Source organism: Mesoplodon densirostris, chromosome 1 (genome assembly GCF_025265405.1).
Source record: "Mesoplodon densirostris isolate mMesDen1 chromosome 1, mMesDen1 primary haplotype, whole genome shotgun sequence".
NCBI classification, from domain to species: domain Eukaryota; kingdom Metazoa; phylum Chordata; class Mammalia; order Artiodactyla; family Ziphiidae; genus Mesoplodon; species Mesoplodon densirostris.
The window spans coordinates 115,790,774-115,816,794 of record NC_082661.1 but is presented as its reverse complement, the minus strand read 5'-3'; the positions used below and the strand labels follow the sequence as shown (position 1 = coordinate 115,816,794).

Genomic DNA, 26,021 nt, shown 5'->3' with positions numbered 1-26,021 from the left:
ACCTAATCTGTTGGTGGCTGGGAAGATTTCCCTAAACAAGTGAAGTTTCAACTAGGATTTAAGGATGAGCTGGAGATGGTCAGGGAAAGGAAATAGGCAAAGCAATCTTTTATCTTTCTCTTTTCCTTTCACAGTCAAACACTGAGAGACTCACATATTTACTTTAGAGGCAATGATATAGGATCACATTTATCTATAAATACAAGGATTCTACAACAGAGCTCAGTCTCACTGAAACAAAGATATCAATTAATATAAAGCAACGAAGGCCTACAAAATCACACTTACAATAAACCAATCTACAAACTCTACTTTTTAATACTGTCAAATTTCGAGTGAAAGATACAACGGAATTCTGAATGTTTTTAAGAAATATTATTTTAAACCATAGAAACTGACCAATACAAGCATCTTTCCAGGGATACAGCACTTCAAAGTAATAATTTAGATTAACTATGTCATTAAAAACGGGCACAGCAATACTCGTATGTTTCTCCTCCCATTAAATACTTTAAAAACGGGAGATGGAGTGCAATGAAGCAGAAGTAAACAAACAACATCTAAAACTTCACAACTCCTAGCCTGAGAAAGTGTAGTTTGAAATGTTAAAAATAACTTTCATCTTGCAGGAAAACAGAGATAGAGCTCTGTGCACTGAACGACTTGTCAACACCATTTGTCTTTTGATAAAACAAGATGTTTTCTTCCATATACTTTTTTCATCTGAGGACTCTGGTACCTCTAGATATTATTCTTTCTAATATACAATCACTCCCTCTTGTCCTCAGGATTACCAGTCTTACAATTTCAAGACAATGTATTCAAGAAAGAGCTGGGAACAAAAGAACTCATTGCTTGCAAGTCTGTAATATACATGAGGGCCTTGGGGCCTATTTTTATATACATGAGGGCCTTGGGGCCTATTTTTATATACATGGGGGCCTTGGGGCCTATTTTTACGTAAAAAATATAGAATGAATTGTCACAAAGAATATGTATTCATTACGTCTTTATTTTCAGGTTTCATTCGTTTGGAGGTGAAATATTGGTTATACATATGCATCCTTTTCAGCTTTTTTGTTCCTCCTGACTCCTCAATACACAGCATACATTGTCCAAAGTATCCCTACAAGTAACCTCTAGAATATAATGGAAGAATTTCCTCCTGCTTATCCGAGACATAACTTTTTTTTTTTTTGCGATACACGGGCCTCTCACCGTTGCGGCCTCTCCCATTGCGGAACACAGGCTCGGGACGCGCAGGCTCAGCGGCCATGGCTCACGGGCCCAGCTGCTCCGCGGCATGTGGGATCTTCCCGGACTGGGGCACGAACCCGTGTCCCCTGAATCGGCAGGCGGACTCTCAACCACTGCGCCACCAGGGAAGCCCTTTTTTGTTTTGTTTTGTTTTATGTTTTGCTTTGTTTTGTTTTGTTTTGTTTTGTTTTGTTTTGTTTTGTTTTGCAGTACACGGGCCTCTCACTGATGTGGCCTCTCCCATGTCGGAGCACAGGCTCCGGACGTGCAGGGTCAGCGGCCATGGCTCACGGGTCCAGCCACTCTGCGGCATGTGGGATCCTCACGGACCGGGGCACGAACCCGTGTCCCCTGCATCGGCAGGTGGACTCAACCACTGCGTCACCAGGGAAGCCCCAAGACATAACTTTTATTTGACTGTTTCCTGAGAGTGGTATAAACCCCTTCTTAAGAGGTAGTGAATACTTTCTGTCTCTACGTGGGACCATGGTTCTCAAAATGTGGTCTTGAATTCCCTGGGGCTCCCGAGATCTTTTCAGGGGCACATGATTGCCTCAAGTGCCCATGCATGTAGTATAAAATTGAGGTTCAGCTGGAGGCTTTATGAACATTTTGAATAATGTTAAAAACCTTTTTGCTATCTGCAAAGAGATCGTGCTCTTATAGGAATTAATCTCCTACTCTGCTAAAGTTAAAATTAAATGGATAATTGAGTACACAACAAAGTACACATGAAATTTGCTCTAAATAATGTGAGTACTGTAAAAGCATGTCGCACCTTTATATTATATTCCGAAGTGTTAAAAGAAAATGAATATGGTTTGGATCTTTGGAAAGAAACATTTTAATACCCAGGAAGGGATACATTATACTATAGCCACTAGTTTTTGACATTTGGACATTTTCACAATTAAAAAAAAATCCTCAGAAGGGACATCTGAATAGAAGAGTTGAGTCAAAATAATAAATTGCTAGACTTCTCATATTACATAACACGTCCTGTAAACAAATGAATAGTTTATCCACTACTATGAAAGCATTTCCAAATAATGGTAAATGCTTGGACTACAAAAACTACTTTGAGCAAATTTTTTACCCACCATTAGAAAGTATGTGTTATCTTGGTTTCCATTCATGTTTCTCTTCTAAATGTACACTGGCTTTGCTATTACATTAATTCTTGCTATCTCATATGTACTAATGACTCAAATACACTTATTTAATTTCTGAGCACTAGGTGTAAAATATCAAATTTTCATAGACACCTGTCTCCATGTCCCAAAGGTCCTCAAACTCAGCTATATGAAGGAAATTCCCAACCTTTATTTCAACTGGTAACATCTTTTTTCAAAGTTTGACAATCTCCGATGATCTACTTTAAAAATACATCATTTGTTATCTTGAGAGTCATTAATACAAAAGGATTTGAAAGCAGGATAATGACTGATTAAGATGATATATTTCCACTACCTTACTTGTTAAAGTAACATTATTTGTAGTACTCTACTAAAGAGAGATTAACTAGTTTATAGGTGCTAAGTGTGCTTTCTAATAATATTGGGCTTACCTTGCCTTGTAAGTGAATATTACTGCGGATTATATCTCGAACTTCATCCTCAGTGTCTTTCTGTCAAGAAATAAATGTTACCTAAATGAAGTCTTATAATGCATCGACTGTCACAAGTCATTAGAAATAAACTTCTTGAAATAGTATATGTTTGAACAAATGTCTTTATAGGATTTAATACATGCAACAAATGTATTACATCGCTCAGATAATTAATATCTGGGGCTTATCACTCAGATACTTTTTTGATATTGCTGTGACTTGAAACAAGACAACCACCTAATTTAACTCCAGTGAAAGTGCCCTAGACTCAAGACAACTGAATTTCCAGTTCACAAGAAGTAGGTCAGAAGCATGTTCCCTTGGGTTTAAACAGAAGTATGTCTCCAGCATTCTCTGAAATCTCCATGAAGTCATGTTAGCACCCAATAACATCCCCAAGGATCCAGTAATACTGAGGAGCATATCCTGAGAAGCAAATATTAGACAAAAGCCAATGGGCCTGAATCTCTGCAGCTCCCTTTCCTACAAACTCCCTTCAATTTGCTCATGGTAGGGTCTCAAACTCTGGATATGCAGAGAGGTGCTTCAGTGTGGGAACATGGGAGAGAGAACATGTCCTCCAATTTACATGAATAAAAGACAGCAAACCCAATGTATATTTTTGAAAACTTGCATCCTCTCTGTGTGACCATGAAGAGGAAAACCAGAGACCATCAAGAAATCTTGAGAACTTCAATCTTGATGCTCACAAAGGAGAAAAGCTGCTGATTCAAAAGTCAAATTCGTATCTAACGACAATCAGCACATTATGCATCTAACATTCAAAATCACTCTTCAGAAATCTGCAGAAACCTCTCATCACAAATTTGATATAGGAGTTCATATGAAATCCATTTTTTTCCACTACCGGTGACTTGTTGCCATCTTTTCTATTTGGTTTCTGAATATGCCCTGGGGGTGATTAATGTAATTGAGAAATAAAAACAGCCTCCAAAAAAAATATTAGGCAGTCTTTGTGTCTGAGTCCTAGGGCCTGTGCAGAAAAATTGTTTAATAAAGCATTGAATGCAAATGAAATATTGACATAGAGCAGTGAGACGAAGGAATCCAAACACATGAGCATCTGGAGGTTGAATGATCATTCCCACTGGTAGGAACAGGAGCCTTACCAGACTAAATCGATTTTTGGCCAGAGCAATGAGCTCCTGGTCCCCAGGGGCACAGATGTTCAAGCCAATGGGCAGTAATCGCTTCAGAGCTGCCACGATAAGAGAGGTCTGCATGGAATACCGGTCTCCTTTGCGCTTCATTTTCTTCCTTTCCTGATCAGAAACAGCTGCCTACAGAACAAAGGTAAGTGTTGGAATCTGCAATGACTTCTTGTCTCATAGGACTATGAGCCTTTTCTAACTTGCCTGTAGTTCCATCTTCCTCGTTTTCTGCTGGCCCCTATTGTTTAGGAATCCTATTGAGGATACCCTTTCTCTTTCCTTCTCAGCATTTCTTGCTGATTTTAAGTCCTACTCTCAGATTCCCAAATCACTAGAATTTACTGGTAGGCATTTCTAGATAATCTTTTTTTTTTTTAAAGAAAAAAGGTTTATTTTTTTGTTTCTTTTTTGTTGTTGTTGTTTATCTGGCCACATCATGTTTCCTGACCATGGTTTGAACCCAGGCCTCCAGCAGTGGAAGCGCCGAGTCCTAACCACTGGACTGCCAGGGAATACCCTCTATATAATTTTAGAAGGAAAATGCACATTGTAATTTTAGAGAGTCATATGGATGCATGAAAAATCCATGGTAATTTCAGATACTGCATGTTTTATGATTTTTGGTGGTTAACAGGAAAAAAAAGATTAAGAATAAATGGGTTTTGCTTTGACAAATGCTTGCTTTGCAACACACACACACACAGCATATATAAAACTCTCATATATTTGCCTTTTATACAGGCTGAACACTTGTCTCCCCAGGACCTTAATCTAGACGTAATATACTAATCAGTGTTACATAAATATTCAGGATTATCTCTGGATAACCTGTTTACAACTGAGAACAGCCATGATACTTCAGGGTTCTCTAGTGATTTTGTTGAAAACTGTGCTTGTGCCAGGGTCACCTCCAATGACAGAGTCTAATTTTCACTGGGTAGTGAGTATTCTTCTTTCTATTAAGAGGACATGTTCTAATGTTAAAATGAAAATAGCTGTCCCATATCCACTTCTTTGTGCATGTTAAATTTCTTTGTAATAATAAATCAAACATTGAAGATAGTTTTATGATATATTGTAATAGTTTTGGGATGAGAAATTCAGAAGATCATTTAATATACAAATGATTTGCTTTCCCCAAAAGAAGGCAAAATATATCACAACATGATAATGAAAGAAGTTTTTTTGCAAAGTGAAAGTACTGAAACATCTGAAATCATATGGTAATGGTAGCTGATATGTTAATAATATAATATATATTATATAATGTATTATATTTTTACATATATAGTATATATTGATATATTATATCAAACCTACAATATCTGAACCACAGTAATAAGAATCATATTCACTTTCCAAAGAGATGTACTTATTGTGTGGATCCCGCTTTTATCTGTACCAGTTTGTAAGAGAGTACTCTCAGTAAGTTTAGTAGAAAAAGAACAGTGAATAATTATTTGTACTATTAAATTGATTAACCCATAAAAATAATGAATCAGTGGTTTCACATGAACTCTTTGCTAAAAGGAAACCTAACCACACTGATAAAAATAATTACCCAAATGAGGAACCACCATCCTAAAAATTAAGGAAATTGATATAAATTATGCAAACATATTTCTACCCAATACTGGTAATTTAGTTTTTGCAAAACAATATTACTCAATACATTAAAGTCTAAATTTTACTGGTGCTGAAGTTTTCTTTGATTTTAACTTGTAAAGGTCTTTTGGTTTTACTGTTGTAAAAGTAGAAGGAGCTTATACCTGGCTTGATATTTATAAATATTTAAGCAACCTTATAATAAAAATAATTTAAATCAACACTAAAGGCAACTCTACACTGCTCAGTTTTGAGAAGTACTAGATAAATTAATTCCTACTTATGCTCAAAATATCATCTTTGCTTTCTATACCATAGGAAATCTGTAAACTGAAAAGAGCAGTCAATAAATCTTTGAACTTTTATGGGTGACACAGTCCACTGTTGGTATGAAGAAATTAAATATACGAGCAAGCAAATATCCTCATGTACATCTATAAAGGCTGGTTTTTCCTTGTTCAGTGCCGATTTCCTCCCCAGACTATGGAGCTTCATTGGGGAGGCGGCCAAACCTATTTTGTTCCTTTTTCTATATGCAGAACCAAGCACTGTGCCTTACACATAGGAGCTGTTCGATAATTTGAACAGAACTGCTAAAACTATTGAATTTGCATAGTTCATTTTCAATCCTAACATTTGAATCAGATATGAATACACAATAACAGGGTCAATATGTAGGCACTGATGGAAGAAATTTTCACATATTGAGATCTGGGAAAGTCATTCTGGCTTCCATGATTTAACTTAAATTTTACGCTAATTAGAACAGCCTGTTTTGTGACCCATCAAACATGCATTGTGCATCTGCTTTAACCACTGAAGAAACAAATGCATTTAAAAAATTAAAATAGAGTAACTGTGGCTCAGACATCCAACATGGAGCTCAGTGGCCACTGTGAATGTAGTCTGAGACAGGATCCTGAATCACAGAGAACTTGAATTTTCTGAACTGTACCAGTCTCAAGGACACCACCAGCCATTCTCAAAACATCTGCTAGCCCCTGCCAGCTGCAGCGTTGTAGTCTCAAGATCTCCTTGGTAACTATGCAACTATTTCGGACCCAGACCAATCCTTACTTAACAAGCACACTTACTTCTTGCCAGGTCCAGTCATAATTTTTGACAAATAACTTATGTAATTTTGCAGTGTTTGCCTTTGTAAGTCTCCCCCATTTTGTAGTACGGCGGAACATAATTCAACTGCTTCTTGAATCTGTGTCTACCGGGTTATAGTCCTCAGTTTGGCTCAAATAAAACTCTTTTCTATTCCTATTACAGATTGTTTATCATTTCTGTCAACAGCATATTTAAGGAGTTGAATAAATGACCTCTCTCTTAAATCAACTGTATGTGTGTGTGTGTGTGTCTGTCTGTCTCTCTCTCACCTACACACAGACACATGCACGCACCACAAATACAGCTCCAACAATTTCACCTAAAATAACCTAAAATTTAATAGAGGACCAAGAAAAAGGGAAGAATTTTCTAATATTCCTACAAGAAAATGGCCTACAAATCCCCCCCAAAATAGACATAAAATCATAAATGATTTATGAAAATTTAGATATATGAAGGATAAAAGTGAGCCTATTCATCAAAAAGACAAGAGATTACAAGTTCTGGTGAGAATGTGGAGGAAGGGGAACCCTTGTGCACTGCTGGTAGGAATGCAAACTGGTTCAGCCACTGTGGAACTGCATGGAGGTTCCTCAAAAAATAAGAAAAATAGAACTCCCAGAGTATTATGGCCAATTATACATGCACTGGCCTCTCTCTGGGCTATATATATTTTGCTTTAAGCCAAAATGAGCTTCCCTATCCCAGATTTCCTATTCCAAATTGGTCTGCTGGCCAACTTATATACTCTTCTAATTTGGGAAATGGCACTCCATACATATAGTGATTATCTCTGCTTGAGCGACTGGCTGAAGACTGATGTGTGACAATGTGTCCTTTGGTTGGTGTTTGCATTTGGTCTCAATCTCTGGCCAAAAGGAGTTCGTTTTTCCTGCAGGACTCTGGGAGGGTGGCTCTATCGACTGCTGTGACGCCTTAGACAGATGGTTTAAGGTCTTGTCACAGAAATCCCTGAAGCTTTCTGCATCTCTCTGCTCTCAGCATTTCAGGAGGGAACACCTCTCTGTTCATTTCAGTTTCAGATGTAAGACCTCTCGCCACCCTACTGGTATCCATTCTTGACACCAGACCCAAATGACACAGCTTTTGGGGAAAGAACTTACTCATCCCCTGACTACCTTCCACTTCTGAATCCCTCTTGCCATCCGTGGTCAGCTGAGAACCTCAATGATACTGCTATGACCAACCAGTGACTCTCAAATCTGTCCAAATGTTGACACATGCACATCATGATGACTTTAGTAAAACAATATAGGTAACATGTTAGTATGTTTGACTCCATTGTTTGAACTGGAAACATTTTTTCTAGGAAAAAAGTTTATTGTATTTCCACAATATAAAATGTCAAGCACACATGCAGGCAAAAAAAATTTTTAAAGCAAAGAAGCAAGGCATAGTCGCTGATTTCTAAATTTTTCATCAATATTACTGTTATTTGCGATCTATCTCGTCTCAGAGTGTTAGCAGCCATAGGTAAAAAGACTAAAAGGGTTAACAAAATTTGGGGGGGGGACATTAAATTTGAGATGCTCCTATCCATTACTTTTGATTTTTTTCCTGAAAATAGGAGTAAATGTCAATGGTTGTAGATGCCTCAGTTTAGGTTACAGGACGTACAATGCTTTGAGTGTATGCTTGGAGAATCCTTGGACTAGAATGATGGAAAAGAGGGAAGAGGATGTCTGTATAGAGGTATGCAGACCTCTGCTCTGAAGACCTTTAATTTATCTTGAGTTTGATAATACACTTGAGTCATTGTCATCCTCCAAAAGAAAACACTGACCTCTTATGTCCTCTCTATGCCTTTGTTAACACCGGCCTACACTGACAACATACTGACAAAGCAGGGTAATTCACTAACAGTTTTCAGTTCAGAACATCCCTGTGAAATATATACTCTTAGTATAGCATCTTCTGAAGGAGCAGTTCCTCACTCTTTAGGCTTACTGTCTGCCCAGAGGAAAGAAAATTTATCATCTTTTATGAGTGTTTCAAGAGCACAGGTGCCCAGAGTAACAGCCTGTAGTAGTCGGACAATTGTTCTAGTCATGCAAAGCTTCAGCCAGCATTAGCTTTGAGTTCATGTGTAATAGAATCAAATACATGGCATTTACAACTCTGAATAAGACTAGAGTACTGAGTGATGCTACTTTATTGTCCTGGTGGCCGACAATGAAACAAGTCAGATGGACGCTTGGGGTTCATCTCTCTTCCCATAATTTATTGAGTTGGTCGAGACTGATTTCCGTAGCCACAGTGCCACACTATTTTGCATCTTTGGCCATTTGGTAGCAGATTTTGTGTGTTACGCCATCTAATATATTCATTTTCTTATTTAGTAGTAATTCACAAGATAAAGGCACATATTTTTCAGTGTTTTGAAAGGTCCTCCAGTCCGCAACATGAGTGATGGAGAAAACAAAAATTTCCATTTCATATGTGAGAACTTAGAATTCATCCATGTGGTTCTTAAACAATGCAGCTAATTATTTGGCGGTGTATTTATTTGACACACATAAATGTACATACATTTCCTCTGATGAATACATATTATTGACTAATTATATCTATATTATACTGATTGGCAATTTTGTGAGTGTGTGTGTATATTAAGCATGTCTTTTTTTTTTTTTTTTTTTTTTGCAGTACGCAGGCCTCTCACTGTTGTGGCCTCTCCCATTGCAGAGCACAGGCTCCGGATGTGCAGGCTCAGCAGCCATGGCTCACAGGCCTAGCCTCTCCGCGGCATGTGGGATCTTCCCAGACCGGGGCACAAACCCGTGTCCCCTGCATCGGTAGGCGGACTCTCAACCACTGCGCCACCAGGGAAGCCCTAAGCATGTCTTTGTATTGTGATGCCTTGACATCGTGGTCCCTGCTGATCTTTGAGTGCCCCTCCCAGGGTTAGTCAATTCCTAGAGATAGAAAATTACTTGCCTGCAAGCACGCCTTTCATATACAAACCAATCAATTCAGAGTCCTTGTCCTCCAATCACCTCCTTTACCTGAATCTCAATCCACCTGCCCTCATCACCCAGGGCCAGGTACCAGACAACTAGGGACAGTCCCTACACCCCAGAGCCTGCTGAAATGATTCAAGCTAGCCAGTGCTAAGCCTGCTTACCCTACCTCGTCTGCTCCTTTCCACAGAAACCATAATAAAGGCTCTTGTGCACATCTTCCCCTTGCTCCCTCCGCCTCATGGCTGACCCTGGTGCTTCCCCATGTGTCCTCACTCTACGCTGTGCCTTCTGTTTCCAGGGAACTGTGAGTAAAATCTTCTTCCTCCATGACAGTCATTTCCATGTCTACATGTCTTGCCACACCTGATTACAGTAAGTCCCAGGTACCCTTAAAACTGTGTGTGTGTGTGTGTGTGTTTAATCAGTAAACGTATCATCAAATCCATCAAATTCCAGTTACAAACCTTTAAAAGGTCTAAAAAATATCAACCAATTCAACTAATGAACGTTATATTCACACATTTTCTAGAGAGTTAAACAGATTATAATAATACCTTGGACATCTTTGACTTGGTGTCCGTAATAAGGAAAGACATATTGTTGATTTCATTCTGTACCACGAAGTTCTGCTCTTCTCTTTTGAAATTCTGAGAAGTCCCAAAGGAAGTTTTAATTAAAACCACAGATAAGTAGTTCATGTAATAGAGGTTACAAAGGAACCTAAACTTTCTACAAAGATAAGTAGTAATTTGATATATGACTTATAAAGAAAGGAAACAAATAGCTGTTGAATATCAAATGAGGGTGCTTGGCTGGGGGCAACAATTCTGGGAACTAGATAGAAATATGTATGTTTCAAAGATGGGAATACTAAGGTTCAGAAAATTTAAGTAACCAAGTCACACACCTACCAAGGGGCAGAATGAATACTCAAACACCAACTAACTGGTGGTAAGCATATACTGCCTTTTGGGATAAACACAGATTTCCTAAGGGCATGCACAACTATAATGCAACTTTCCATTCTGTCAGATATTTTATCTACTTTTTCATATACCCTAAAATTATTTTATTCATTTTTAATTTAGGAACATAAAAACACTGGCAAAGTCAAGTGTTTAAGCAGTGGTAGTAGTGAAAGCAAATACAGAATAAAAGCAGAAATAATCACAGAGCTTTAAAAGAGAGGTTAACAATCTAATTATACGTGTTTCTTTTTTGAAGGAGCATAACCCAAGCAAAATAATTTCATAGTAACCAACTAAATATGTTAATAATTGATGAGTAATAAAAGATTTTGTATGAAGGACAGTGAAAAGACTAAGCCTCAACTTTCATTCAGCTCATATTAACATTCTAATTTTAATATTATAACTGCTCACATAGTTTCACCTTTAAAAATTTGGGTTAGAACGTATATAACATATATTAACAGATTTGTGTTTAAAATACATCCATGAGATTCAAAAGCACATATTCAGATTCTTTTTCTTATTCTTGAAACTAATACTAGGCATTCATCTAAAAACCTACTGATTATGATAAATACTCAGCACAATTAAAAATCTCTGTGATTGTTTGAAGATAAATTACAAAACTCAAAAGAAGGCTTATATTGCATCAAACTCCCCAGGGAAACCTAGTCTCTCTCCTGACCAGTTAAGTGATACTAAGGAGATGACCTTGAGAAACACTCTGATAGGTATTTACTAAGGGGATAGGAAAATTCATTAAATTTTGCAAGTCCTTAACATATTCCAGAGAGTAAGCACTGTCAGTATTTTCCTACTTACGTGGGATTTTGACCAGTAGATAAACACCTCTGCAACCATGCGGAAAAGATCTTCTGCTTCTGGGTTAGGCTCTTTTAGCCACTTTGCCCTAGATCACATAATAAATAAAGAAAGTGGTGTCTCAGTTACTCCCTAAAGTTAATTAAAAAAAAATCACACTCCTAAAGTTAAACGTGAAACCAAGTAAACTGAGGGTGAGCATGCTTGTCCACAGAGCTCATAAATGGCTTCAGTGTACAGCTGTAACATTTTAAATAATTTAAACACTGTAACTGTCAAAGTGCTAGCTTTTACACCCACAAGGCAGACTGCTCCACAATGGGATTTCCAATTGTAATTTTAAGATGTTTGGTGAAATTCGCATCTGATAATGTCATCACTGTGAAAAAGCTCATTGCTAAGTAATGAATGAAGCAATTCCACTGGGACATATGAACACAGTAAGGTTATGACTTAATTTGAGAAATTAGATCACTTTTGAACATTCTACCTGTTATAGTCCACAAATCTAATCAAGAGCGGGTAGAAGGCATAGAGATCTCTGGCCAGCGTGGTGAACTCGTCTAGAATGAGAAGTTCAGCCTCGGACATATCCCCCCTGACCTCGGATTTCAGATGGTCTTCCTCTGATACCACCATTGCTGCCTTTTTCTTGAGTTTCTCCATTAATGGCAAGAAATGAGTTTTCAAGAGCTGAGGTTTCACTTTATTTATAATAGGCTGGGAAAATACTGTTTGAAGACAGACATTAATATTCCACTCTGCATAAACATTCATTAAAATGAGGATTAGATGGTCATCACAATTGTACAGCATGATTAAGCCTCCCTCTCCTCCAGCACATGACTTCCTTTAGAATTCAGCCCATGCCGCAGTCCTTTTTCTAGTCCCAAACCTAATTACATAGCTGCTGTTCAAAAATGATTACTGAATTGAAACTGATGTGCTTCCTTGTTTTCAAAAAAGAAAGAAAGAAAAAAATTGGCAGCTAATTTAGAATTTTTAAAAAGGCATTCATTCACTTTGGAAATCAATTATTTTCACACAAAGAAGAAAAGTCCCCAAATGGAAAAGTTTCCCCGGGCCTTTTTTTAGAAGAGATACACACCACTGAATACTTATATGAGACCACTACCTACTTAACTACTACGCCATCTCATTATAACTGTCCCCATCCTTGTCCCAGTGGAAGAGTTAGATTACATATAATACTGCTCTTTTATTTAATAATAGTTGTAGTTGTTAGCAACAGTTCTAAACTTGATTAGGCCATTTTTTAAATTTAATTTTTACTTTATATCAGATTTACAATGCTGTGTTAGTTTCAGGTAGACGGCAAAGTGATTCAGTTATACATAAACACATATCCGTTCTTTCTCAGGTTCTTTTCCCATATAGGTTATTACAAAATATTGAGCAGAGTTCCCTGTGCTATAGAATACGTCCTTGTTGATTACCTATTTTATATATAGTAGTGTGTATATATTAATCCCTCCCCCTCACCTTTCCCCTTTGGTAACCATAAGTTTGTTTTTTAGGCCATTTTAAAAGGAATATTTTTCTCCCTAAGAGTAACATACATACACTGGGGAAGTGTATAAAAGAGAAATGTTAAAAATCAACCATAATTACCCTACCGAAATTAGTAAGACTTTGGTGTATTTTTTTTGGAAATTTTCCCAATAAGTAATATCATATGTAAACTTCTGAATTCAAATTTTTAAAGTTCTTCTCTTAATCCTCCATGATATACTGAATATTTTCCACATCATAAAATATTGTTGAAATCTTAATGTTTGAAAAAAAGCATAATATTCTGGTATATGGATGTGCCAACCTATTTAGCCATATGCTAGTGGCTGGGCATTCAAATTGCTTCCAATTACTCAATATAAACAGTGCAATGATAGAGAAGCTTAAATGTAAATATTTGTATCTTTTGATTATCCTCCCCCATTCCTGCTAAGAGAGATGACTAAACCTGGGTGGCTTCAAAATACAGTTTTATTTTTGTCTCTGTCTGCAGAATCATTAATTTTTACTGCTGTGTTCACTGATTAATCTTAGCGAGATTAGTCAAATCTAGAAAATGTTTACTCACTTAAAAGTAGTAACTATATGGAAAGTTACCCAATGTCTGATTAAATCTATTATTTTTTTAGAACAGCATGACAGAAGTAATCCAGAATATTTTTTGAGCACAGAGCAAATATTCACAAAGATTAAGATAGAAAAATTTTAGTCTTCTGTATTTCAAATCTTTTTGGAAATAAACAAATGGAAGTGGCACATTCCTTCCCAGTCTTACCTGCTAACCTTTTCATCCAGGCTCCCTCATCAATTCCCAAGTTATTATATATGATTTTCAGGATATTTCCCAGCAGCGTGTTCATATGCTCTGAGTTCAGAGCTGTGCAGCACATCTCAGCCCTTCCTGGATTATTCTCGGGTCCGTGCTCCCACCAATGAGACATGTAGCTACACAGCATGGGCAGGATAACTTCCATCACATGTGGCATTTGTGTATAGCGAATACCGGACTCAGCTAAGTCCACAATTTCTTCCATGAGTTTCTCCAAAGATGGTATATTTGGACAAACATCTTCAACATTAGCTGGCAAATTAAGAGCTAGAGAAGCACACGTACAAATGACATGTATTTAGTGAAAGAAGTGACCCGAAACACACACAAGCAATCATTTCACACTGGGCTTCAAAACTCAGCCAGACCTGCCATGCCTTCAGCTGGATTCCTCTTTTTTTTTTTTTTTTAACTGAAATGTAGTTGATTTACAATGTTGTGCCACTCTCTGCTGTACAGCAAAGTGACTCAGTTATACACATACAGACATTCATTTTTTATATTCTTTTCCATTATGGTTTATCACAGGATATTGAATAAAGCTCCCTGTGCCTCTCCCTTTCCCCATGGCAGCTATTTCAAACTTTCTTTTCCCCCGAGTCCCTACCCAACCACCTGAAGATCAGCAAATGACCGATCCTTCTAGGAATATCAGATGTTTCTTCTTTGAACTGCCTGCTCTCATCTGGACAGGATTTGTGTGTCTGGTCTCACATTCACGTCTGCTCCCCTTTTCAGCAGGAGTTCTGAGGTCCCTATGCATGGTTCACCTGTGTTCTGATGCTGTCTACCCTCCAGCAGCCGCCTTGCTCAGGAATGTATTTTCAACTCCTTCTCTACTGCCTCTTCCGCAGCAAACCTATACACATGCTCAGCTCTCTCTTAGACTGTTTACCTTTCCAGGTACTCTCCTAGCCACAGAATTGAAGGCTTCTGCTTTTCACCACTGAACAAATTTATTCTTTTACAATCCTTATCTTACTAAGTGTTTCAAGGGCGTTTCACATCACTGACCAAAGTTCCTTTTCCTAAAATCCCCCTTTTCCTTAACTTCAATGCATTCAGTGTTTCTTGACTCTCTTCTGAATTTTGTCAGTCTCCTTTTGCTAACTCTTTTCTCCTTGCTGAACTTTTAAATATGGGTTTTCTTTAGGGATTTATCTTGAACTCACTTCTCTTTTTCAGCTTATATGTTTGCCTAGGCAATTCTGGCCATTCCTATGGGCTTCTGCTGTAAGAGAATAACTCTCAAAGCCATATTTCCTAAAGTTTTTTTGTGTGTCTCATAAGGAATGTGTCAAAAACAACTAAAATATAACGGGTCTAAATTTAAACTTGACCTTTCCTCTCCAATCTACCTCTTGAGCCTGCACTACTATCTCGTGAGGACAACATTATCCAATGAGTCACCCAGGCTAGAAACCTGGGAGAAATTCTAGGCTGTGATGCTCCTTCATCTCCTACAGGAGATGATTCTACCTCTAGGATTTCTCATAACCTCTTCACTATAGACTACATCCAAGGGGTTTTGCCCAATTAGATTTCTTCTGCGTTACCACAATCATTTTCTAACTGGTGATGCACACTCATTCGTCTTCCTTATTTCTGCCATGATGGAGTTCTAAAATGCAAAGCTACTCATGTTACTCCCCTTTTTAAAGTCAATAAAAGGATCCTTTTTGCCCTGGTACAGTCCCCACTCCTAACCTGACACAGGAAGCCTACCTCGCCTCTTCTTGGCTTTCCATTCTTGCCTCATCTTTTCTCTTTCTTCCCTGAAAGCTACTGCCACCTCAAAGTACTTGAAGTTTCCCCTAACGTACCAGACTTTCAGTGTTCCTAATTTCAAGGCTCATCTGTACAAACTCTGCTAAGTCTTCCCAGGTGCTCTCAGCTCAAACTGCTTTTTTTGTGTCCCCAGTGCTCTTTATTCTGAATTCTATCACATATATTCACCAGTCTCTCTCCCTCTACTGCAACTAAAAACTCCCTGAAGAAAAAAATCAAATCTTATCTTTGTATATACCATCTTCTCCATCTACCAATGATCATTTGTTGAATGACTTGACTAAAAAAATGAATGAAGGAGAATCATTAAATGCAATTCCTTTCCTTTGTTATGCAAACGGTGTATTACAGAAAATAAGCGGGGAAATTATCTGCTCTGTGTATTTCCTTACCTGTAACAAAATAACAATCTGCTTCATTCTTGATGCATTAAAAAATATTAATGAATCAAAAATCCTTAATAAGACAACTTAATAAGACATGCTTATACAGATAATTAACAATCCAAACTCAACTGTTTTACTGTTTACAAATATATTGTGCAACTTATGTAGAAAAATATTGCTAAGTTATATTCAACATATTTTTCTTTAACTTCCTCTGTGATGTGAAATTCGAATCATAAATTAGGCAAATTAAATAACGATTATTCAAGTTTTTAAGAGGTTCTTTACTTGAAAAATTCACTATAAAATCAGTGTAACCAGTAGCTCCCATATAGACATGAATTACACAGAGAAATGATCTCATCAACAGAGAGGTATGCATTTGTGAACAGCTAATAATTCTTGTTCAAGTTGGGGAAACTCTTGAGGGCTTTTGGAAAATGATTAAAATAAAATATACTTTATCAGGCTTAGAGGACCAAACTATCAGAAAAATATCACATGGAATAAAACTGTTCCAATAAGATAGACATACCCGGTGAACCAAGAGAAATGAAAGGTACAAATCTATAACTGTAACAAATAAGAATACCATATACTTACTGACTACCTATAAGAGATAACTGAATCAGAAATCAGATTGACCTATTTTTCCATATCTGCTGATTATTCTGTCTTATTATTAAGAGGGTTAATTTGTCTGTGGCTCATTGACTTAGAAGAAATTAAACTAATTTTCTTTCAGAAACACTATGGAAATAGTATACAGCATTCCAAAAAATTCCAAATAATAACACCTAAGAACAAGTAACATGGAGATAATAAATTAAAATAGCCCATTAAAAAATCACGGTCAGAAAACACAACAAATGTCATTAAGTTTTAGCTTCAAATATCAAGTAGTGCACATGCTTCTGTGTTACCTGCTCTCTCTCGAGAAGACTTAGTATTGTAGATGGAGTAAATATTGTGTTTGTCGAGATGAGTTTCCAAAAATGCTACGGGAAAGGCACCAGCAAAGGCAGCCAGACACTCTCCTAATGCAGAACGTTGCCTATAAGTGGAAAACGCTTATATTTTTTAAGTCTTCTAAGTGAAAAACTGAAGAAGTTATATTAAAATTGGAAAGGTAAACCTAAAAGAAGGACACTCATAGTGCTACTGCTACTGATAAAAACTAACCCTCAAATCCAATTGCTATATTGCAAAACAGCATGTGCTTTCAATAGCAAATTCCCTGCCATTAAAAAAAAAAACACACCTAAATTATCTGTCAGCTAAAAAGAAGTTAAAAACAGTACAGACAAAAATAACAACAACAAGGAAAATAAACCCCAAGCCCTGTAAATTCCCTCATAAGTTTGGACATTTTACTTTTTTTCTTTCTTTCTTTTAACATGATGACCTAAGGAACAATTCTTGCCACGTGAATAAATGGATTTTGATAAAAATTTTAAAATTCAAGTACTAATACAACATACAAATAAAACTTTCTGAAAATTTACCATGTATAAGTAATTTCAGGGTAGCTATGAAATGTAAGGACATATTAGATCCTAACAACTATTGATAACACTTAAAATTAATTTATCATTTTCAAGGGAAGGAAGGGAATCAGACTGTGATGAATTTATTCAAGGCTTCCCTTGCCACTGATATAAATTCTCTCTCCCTCAGTTACCTACTTAATCCAAGGCTTTACTGGCATGTTAAGTGTTTATTAAATATAGAATAATGTGAGAGTTATTTCAGCAAATTATGAACTCCTTAAATGAGTTTGAATATGTATTTTATTTAAAAGTCAATAAAACGGATCAAATTAAGAAAAGATTACATAATTCTCTTAGACAGTTTTAAATTTCTCCCTGAAAAAAATAATACTTAAAATTAACACTGTCTGATTATCTAATATTTTAATTAAAAATGACTAGATATATATTCAGCTAGGAGAAAATATTCCTTCATAGAATGACACTGAATAAGATAAAGTTCAATTCAAACATTTCATAACATTTCATTACTAAAGATAATTTAGGACATCAAGAAATTACAAAGAGCATGGGCTTTGATTCAGACAGACCCAAGTCCTGATCGTAGTCCTAACACTGTGTCACTCACCATAGAAAAATTACTTACTCTTTTCAAGTTTTTCTTTCCTTACCTAAAAACAGGGATACAGAATTGCAAAATTTCTGGCACACAATATGGGTTCAATAAATGTTTTAAAAGAATGAGAAATACTTCATTTAAGAATTTAATAGCCTAAAATGTTTCATGTATGACCCCAAAGTAGATAATCTATTTCCAGACATCTAACTGGGCTAGTCCTTTTATTTCATTAATAATTCATCTGAATTATTTAATAGTTCACTTTAAGATATAAATTCAATTAGTAACTCAGATCAACTCTGATCATTTCTGTTGCTATTCTGGAAATAGCAATTTTTCTTTTAGATGAGCTGTATTAAAATAACTACTTTTTTTTTTAGTATAGTGTCATTTTTTTCAAAATACCTTTTACTCACCTTCAAATTTTTATTTTTATATTCTCCCAAACTCGCTTTATAATTGCAAAGTTAACTGAAAAAATATATATCTTTTTAAAGAATCTAACAGAGGGCTTCCCTGGTGGCACAGTGGTTGAGAGTCCACCTGCCGATGCGGGGGACACGGGTTCGTGCCTCGGTCCGGGAAGATCCCACATGCTGCGGAGTGGCTGGGCCCGTGAGCCATGGCTGCTGAGCCTGCATGTCCGGAGCCTGTGCTCCGCAACGGGAGAGGCCACAACAGTGAGAGGCCCGTGTACCGCAAAAAAAAAAAAAAAAAAAAAAAAAAAAAGAATCTAACAGAAAGATCCCAAATTCTATCAAGAAAAATACCCAGGCAAGAGTAGAAACAACAATAACAGTAACTGCTGAGGTATGAGAGAATTTGGACTACCAGATATTAAAATGTATTAGAAAATACTAACAATTCAGGCTAGATGGTATTGCTCTAATCATTCAAAAATCAAATAATTTAGAATAGAATAGAAATTCTAGAAATATAACCTAGCAAATATACTTAGTATATGATGAAGAGTTTGTTTTAAATCAGTAAATAAGAGAAATATTTAATAAATCATTATATTAGAGACGTGGTGGACGATTTAAAAAATTGAATTTGAATTCTACGTAACACCAAAGAGAAACAGGAAAAGGCTCATTTCCAGTAAATCCCTTCATACTCCAGAGACAATCATTTCAGACATTCTATGCCTCCCTCAAGCTTCTCACACTTGTTTCTTCAACTGTCATCTGGCTGAAGACTCAAGTCAGACTTCACTGAGACAATGAAGGCTATTACACACAGACCTATTTACACCTGACTTATCATCTACCTGTTTCCTGTTGCGTAGAGAAAGTTCTGAGTCTAAAAAGCCGTGTTCTCAAAGATGCATTCCTGATCATCTCGTGTCATTCTCTGTACTGTGTGCCAACTCACACACAATAACTTGCCCCTGTTACGTTAATCGGTTCCCTTGTTTTGTTTCTCTCCCTTGATATAAGCTCTCTGAGAGCAGGGATCTATTTGTTCACTGTTGTATCCCAGAACCTGACATTTGATCAGTATTTACTGAATGAACAAAAGGATTAAACAACTGAAAGCATGAAAAACCTAGGAGAATAAATATTTGAATTTCTAGCTATTAAGGGTATAGTATAAACTCCTTAAAATCATGAAACTAAGGGGATGAAACACGTATGGTATAATTGCTAGATCTGATTATATAAAAATCCAAAATTCTCATGTCATAAAAAGCTATCTGCACATAATGATTTGTATATAAGCAATATAAAGGTAAAAAAAATGCTAGAAGTCATAAAAGCAGGAGAAATAACAGGCAAGAAGTTAATAGTTAACAAATACAATGGTTATTACTGATCAGTAAGATAATACATTAATAGAAAAATGGACAAAAAATAAGAAAAGGCAATTTATAAAATAAGTACAAATGGTAAGGTAAACACACACACACAAATAGCTAGTAACTGGTAATGAGGAAAATGCATTTGAAAAGAAAAATAGGATCTTACTTTCAACTAATAAATTTATAAATAGTAAAAAAGGGTAATAATCAGAAATGAGAAATGTGAGGAAAAGAGAATTCTCTTGTAAAACTTTAAAGTATGAATTGAATCATTTTTTTTAAAGATAGTAAAATGTGTATCACAAACCCGTAATACATGCATACTCTTTAACCTAGATCTCCAAATTCTGATAAAGGAAATAAAATAAATATACACAGAAAACTATGAACATAGATCTAGCATTATTTATGTAAGTGAAAAAGAGAAAAGAGGCTACATGTCAAAAATAAAGGAATATTTCAATAAATTATAATACTTCCTTAGGATAAAATATTTTATAACCATAAAAATCATATGAAACTATTGATAGTTTAACTTAAAATGCAGGTAAAACTTTAAAAATATTCAGAGTAAACTCAATTATCTTTTTCCATTGATCTACTTTCCTACCTCTTTGTAATTGTCACCTTATTTTAATTACTGTTGCTTTTTAAGTTTTAATGTTTGGTAGGCCACGTGAATGCCCTTATTACTCTAATTTTCTCTCTCAAAATTTTATTGCATTGATTCTCATGCATTGATTCTTTCAAATGAACTTTAAAAATTTTTCAAGTTCAACAAAAAACAAATTTCTACTTGAAATTCTTTATAATTAAGATTAATTTGGGGAGAATTTACATCTATTCAATGTTCTTCTCTCAGAATATCCTTTGACTTATTTATTTCATTTTTTGGTCTTCTATTAGAATGTCTTTTTATTTCTCCTAACATTTAAAAAAGCCCTCTTTCTCTTCTCTCTTCCACAGAAATCTTACAGAAGTTGCCCATGTGATCTCTCTTGTTCAGTTCAGTGGGGACACCTTATCTTACTTGACCTGTCTACAACATCTGACTCTGCTAATCTTCTTTTGAACTTGAGAACATGAAAAAATTAACTGCCTATATTCATTCTTATTTTGTATTTCCAATATAGAATTAGAAACTGTACTATCAGATTCCTTCGTAAGCCTCATTAACACTCTAAGTTTAAACTTTATATTAAATATAGGCTTTACCACTATGGCTTTACACTTTTTGTTCATAATTCGTAATTGTCTTTTATTATATCAATTCAAATTTAGCTTAAAGATTGTCTAATTACTCCCAAGGAATTCAATATGTCAATCTGATTGTTTAGTTTATAATTAAGGAAAAAGTTATAAAGTGAAGACCCTTGAAATAAATAATCATAACACTTGAAAAAACTATTAATACAAAGTTAAACTTTTAAAATCTTACCTTTCCACATAAATACTCTTGCTGGTTCCCAATGCATACAAGCTAGTCAGAATTCTGTAACATGATACCTGTACATCTTCCACTAAGGAAAAAGAGAATCTCACTTTAAAAAAAAAACACTTGTTATCAATACACTGTCCTGAGAAAGTTTCGGCTAACAACAAAATTCCATATTAAAGGCATACTAACATTTTAATATTTGAAAAAAAGCAATACAAGAACACACACACACATAAAATGAAATTTAAGACCTTTTTCTCAAACAAAATTCTTTTCTTGAAGGAGCTGAAAGCATTCTAAAGAATTGTGCTCTGATTATACAGACAGAATATTATCAGGAACAATTGCTTTAGGTATAAGAATAAAGGATTTCTTCAAGAATAAAACTAAGCACAAGGATATCTGGGAGGACAGGTCCATTTTGACTCCTGTTCCAAAGGTATATAAAGACTGCACCTTTTATTTTAACTCTCAAATGAACAAGAATAAGAATGCTAGAGAACAGGGTGTATCATTTATTTCTGCAATGACCTGAAATTCAAGGCATAAGTAAGTCACTCTTGGAGCTTTTAAAGCTAGAAAATCAAGTAAAACCTTTTAGATGATCTCTGATCCAATAAACATGTTCAACAGGCAAAGAAAACTAAGAACATTGGATTTCTAATGCCAACTCTGCTACCATTTCACAGAGGACACACCATGACATGAATGGAGAAATCCTCCTCATCCCCCATATTTGTTTCTGTGTCCACATGGGGCTGTAAGTAATCCTCCCATTGGCTAAAGCAGTGTCAATGTCAATGTTTTGAAACTAGCGGTTATGTCATTCACTGATGAACAATGGTGGTTTTTACACAGAGCTGTATTGTACTTCACCGGGGAGACCTACAACACTGAGTCTGAGTGGGTGGGTCTGCAAGCAAGACCCACTTGACTGGTAGACAAGGGCTCATATCATCTTTCATGTTCATACAGGCAGGAGAGCAGGAACTTAGGTCACGTGGTTTCTTTTCCATGCAACCTTGGGCATTCTGTGGATATTTTTAATAACCACAGAATTCCAGCCAGAAACGGCTGCTGAAATCCCCTATGAAAAGAGACTGAAACCTATAAACAAACGATATTTGAGCCACCCTAGTAGGTCAGTTATTTAGATGCAGAATTTGTCTCAGCAGTCTTCAAATTTACTGGTAGGATAGCTTGCAGAAACAACCTGCATCGACTCAGAAATAATCTGAAAACATTTAATGCTGCATGTCCTTTGGTGAAACTGCATTAGAAAATTTCCATGGAAAGAGACACCACAGAAAGTATAAAATTTGGCACTTGGATGTCAACAATGTGGGCGTGACTGTCCATAACCAGTACCTTACTGGTCCCTTCTGTGAATCCATGTGATTCAGAGATCTATCTCTATTAAGAATGGTTCTGGTTTTGTAACTCAAATGTCAACCTAATGTGTTCTTAAAAAAAAAAAAACATTTTAATGTATAAGCAGTGTTTGAATAACCTCGATGATGTGGCTGTTAATTTCTGATTGTACTATGTAGATAATGAAACTCTAAGTAATAGATTTACATACATATTAGATCTTCTCCGAACTGATGCTGGCCAATATGCTCAAATAATGATGACAGCATTGGCAACAGTGCCACCGTGGTATAATTGATAATCTGAGTAACACCTTTGGGTTGGTTTCGGGTGTGGGTGAACTGGCCCTGCTTAAGATTTTCCATCGTCTTCTCCAGATCCTCTGCGGCATTGTCCAGGAAAGCTCTGAGTGCACTTTTAACACTTTCCAGGCCAGTCTTCATCACAGTCCTAGGGAGTAAAGAAGAGACAGCTTGTATCTTGTGAGAGGAGCATGTGAAATACAAATAAAACATGCTTCTACATCGTATTTATTTTTGTCCATGATGACATTCACTCAGTCAACTCAATTTTTTAAATCCACTTTGAAATAATTCTTTCCTATATACTTGAAGTTACAGCAATAGCACTCCGTAAATGCGTAACGTGTCCTAAATGCCTTTGTAGTCAACTTAATTAGGACCTCGGAGCAAACGGCAGTTCTAATGCTTTACGTTTTCCACCTGTGGTCTCAAATATTGAGAATATTTAGTTGATAACTAAGAAACCCAGCTCCTGAGTCAGTTTAGTTCATCCCAAATCCAACAAAACTAGAATGTTTTCTGAGGCTATAGGTGTGAAAGAAACATTTAATGCCGGCTAAACCACGTTAAAGAATGATATGGATTTTTTTTTTTTTTTTTACCTTAAGGGTAACAATCAATCTTTTCAAAATAAGCTCTGAAGGCTGAACTTTGTAGAGAAGTGACATTCTAAAGCTGCCATTTCTTGTAGAAAATGAAGGTGTATGGTAGCATCTCCTTTCTTCATTTATTATACAAAACACCTCAAATAAACTTTTAAACACAAAAATGGATAATTCAAGAGTATCACCGCATATTCTCTGTAGAAGACTTTTAGGAACTTTTATTTAGATGTATCCTGGATAATAAGTAAATTAAATGTATGGCTTAAAGGCCGAATTAATCATGCTAACCAAACTGGTTTTGTATTTGGATTTCTGGTCATTTTAATAGAGGTGCAGAGTAGAAAGTGCATAGACTTGGAAACTGGTATATTTCCACTTACTATGCAATCTTAAGCTTCACTTTACTCATCTATAAAATGAGAATGAAACCTTCATATTTCCTGTAAAGCTAAATGTTACTAGAAATATGGAGAACAACTACCATGCCTTGAGGCTAATAAAACCTCTAGAGTTGTAGCTCATCATTTTTACCTCACATAATACAGTCCCAATTCAACCCTCAATTACATACCTAGCTGCTACAGAAATTACTTAAAATTTAAATAACAATATATATATGATCATAAAAATAATAAAAGGCCGTTGTATTACTAATTTACAAAAGATATTCTTTTCACCTACCTTAAAGTCTTTATTGCAATCCCAAAGAACAAAGACACTAGGTTCTTCTTATTATTCCTGTATATCATTATTACACTCATTGATTTAAATAAAAATGTATCCATTTTACCTTGCATCCAAAGTCTGACCCAAAATATGAAGACAGTTGACAATTGATGTTGCATCATTTCCTAAAGAGGAAACAAAAAGCTGCATAAATTGCCCTGAGAATTTCTCAATGCTCTTCTTTTCTATTAATGTTTGTGTTCCAAAAATTAGTCAAGGGCACAGCTCAGTAAGGATAACTCAATTCAACAGATTTTTTGATAATCAAGTTTAAAATCATGCAGTTTTTCTGCTTAAAAGTGGTTATGCGAATGTAAGTAGAAAAGCAATAAAGCATGTCTCATCAAATAGCTGACATACTCAAGAAGCATTCAAAGCACTGCCTCAGGCTAAAGAATTTTCACTGGATTTTTCAAATATATCCTCCTCTCCATACTAGCTCACCTTATTTTTAAGTCATATTGTATGCCAACTTTTTAAGTCAGCTGATATCCTTCGTGAAATGAGGTGGGCTAAAAGTCTAATAAATTTAATTCCCTTTTAATTACCCCAAGTATATCTGCTTTCTTATTGCATTCAACTGCATTGAGATGCATTAATTTGCCTGAATTCAACTGCATTGACATGAACTAATTTGCCTGAGTGTTGTTCATCTTTGGTGAAAAAGTAGTACCAAACTATCATGCAAAACAGCATCAGAGGCTGAATAAGTTAAACATTACTCATGAGATATTTGAAACGGGGGTGACCCTTCTTGAAAATAAGATGAAACTCAGCCATTCTGATTGGCATATTTCATCAGAAAGTACAGAAATATGAATCACATAATGAGTACACATATTTTATTTTGTGATAAGGATACAAAAAAGAAAATATGAATCCAAAGTAACAAAATGATTTGACCACTCACAATACAGTCTGACACTCATCACTTCCTCATTCCATACTTTCCTATTTGTAATATATACAGTCATTCCCTGGTCCTTAGGTTAAAAACTCCTAATTAAATGTGAGTTTTGAAAACATTTGAGCATGTTATATTCTTTATACACAAAAGGACCCTAAAAGGAACAAATGAAATATACATGGAAATAACTGCCTTAGAATGTGGGCATACCAGTTTAGTGATATGATGCAAATAAGAAAAAAATAATAAGGTATTCATTGCTGAGACTCTTGAATTCTTTCAGAAAATGTTCCATTAATCTCGTGCTTTGAATCTCAGAACTTCCAGGTAATAATGAAGACAAAATCAGCAGAAGGGCAGAATTTGTCATGCTCCTCCTGTCTACTGACTGGTGGCAGTGCTAGGGCTTCTACAATACTACAGCCCTTAGAAGTATTACTCATTTAATTATTCATTCACTCAATAAATACATGTTAAATACCAGGTACTCTTAAACTTCCAATAATAAGCAAAATAGAGTTCTCATGGTACTTGCATTTTAATGGGGGACACAGACAATGAACTATTAAGCAAAAAATAAATCAGTATGTAACATAATGTCAGGCCTCAGTAAAAATATATAAAGCAGGGAATAGGGATTAGAGCAACAGGATAGAGTAATAGGGTGAGTGGTCACCAGAGCCTCCCCAA

The 26,021-nt window shown here is 35.8% G+C and overlaps 1 protein-coding gene across 1 annotated transcript in view; it reads right to left on the bottom strand.

Moving 5' to 3' along the window:
• The window catches only part of RYR2 (ryanodine receptor 2), a 727,841-nt gene that overhangs the window by 109,639 nt on the left and 592,181 nt on the right, over positions 1-26,021 (bottom strand). Inside the window, exons 64-73 of the mRNA XM_060096737.1 lie at positions 24,489-24,549; positions 23,003-23,241; positions 21,421-21,502; positions 16,996-17,126; positions 13,845-14,165; positions 12,027-12,267; positions 11,537-11,624; positions 10,298-10,390; positions 3,997-4,167; positions 2,825-2,884 (exon numbers count right to left, since the gene is read on the bottom strand). Of these exons, the coding sequence (XP_059952720.1) occupies positions 2,825-2,884; positions 3,997-4,167; positions 10,298-10,390; positions 11,537-11,624; positions 12,027-12,267; positions 13,845-14,165; positions 16,996-17,126; positions 21,421-21,502; positions 23,003-23,241; positions 24,489-24,549 (1,487 nt within the window). The remainder of the gene's footprint in view (positions 1-2,824; positions 2,885-3,996; positions 4,168-10,297; positions 10,391-11,536; positions 11,625-12,026; positions 12,268-13,844; positions 14,166-16,995; positions 17,127-21,420; positions 21,503-23,002; positions 23,242-24,488; positions 24,550-26,021) is intronic.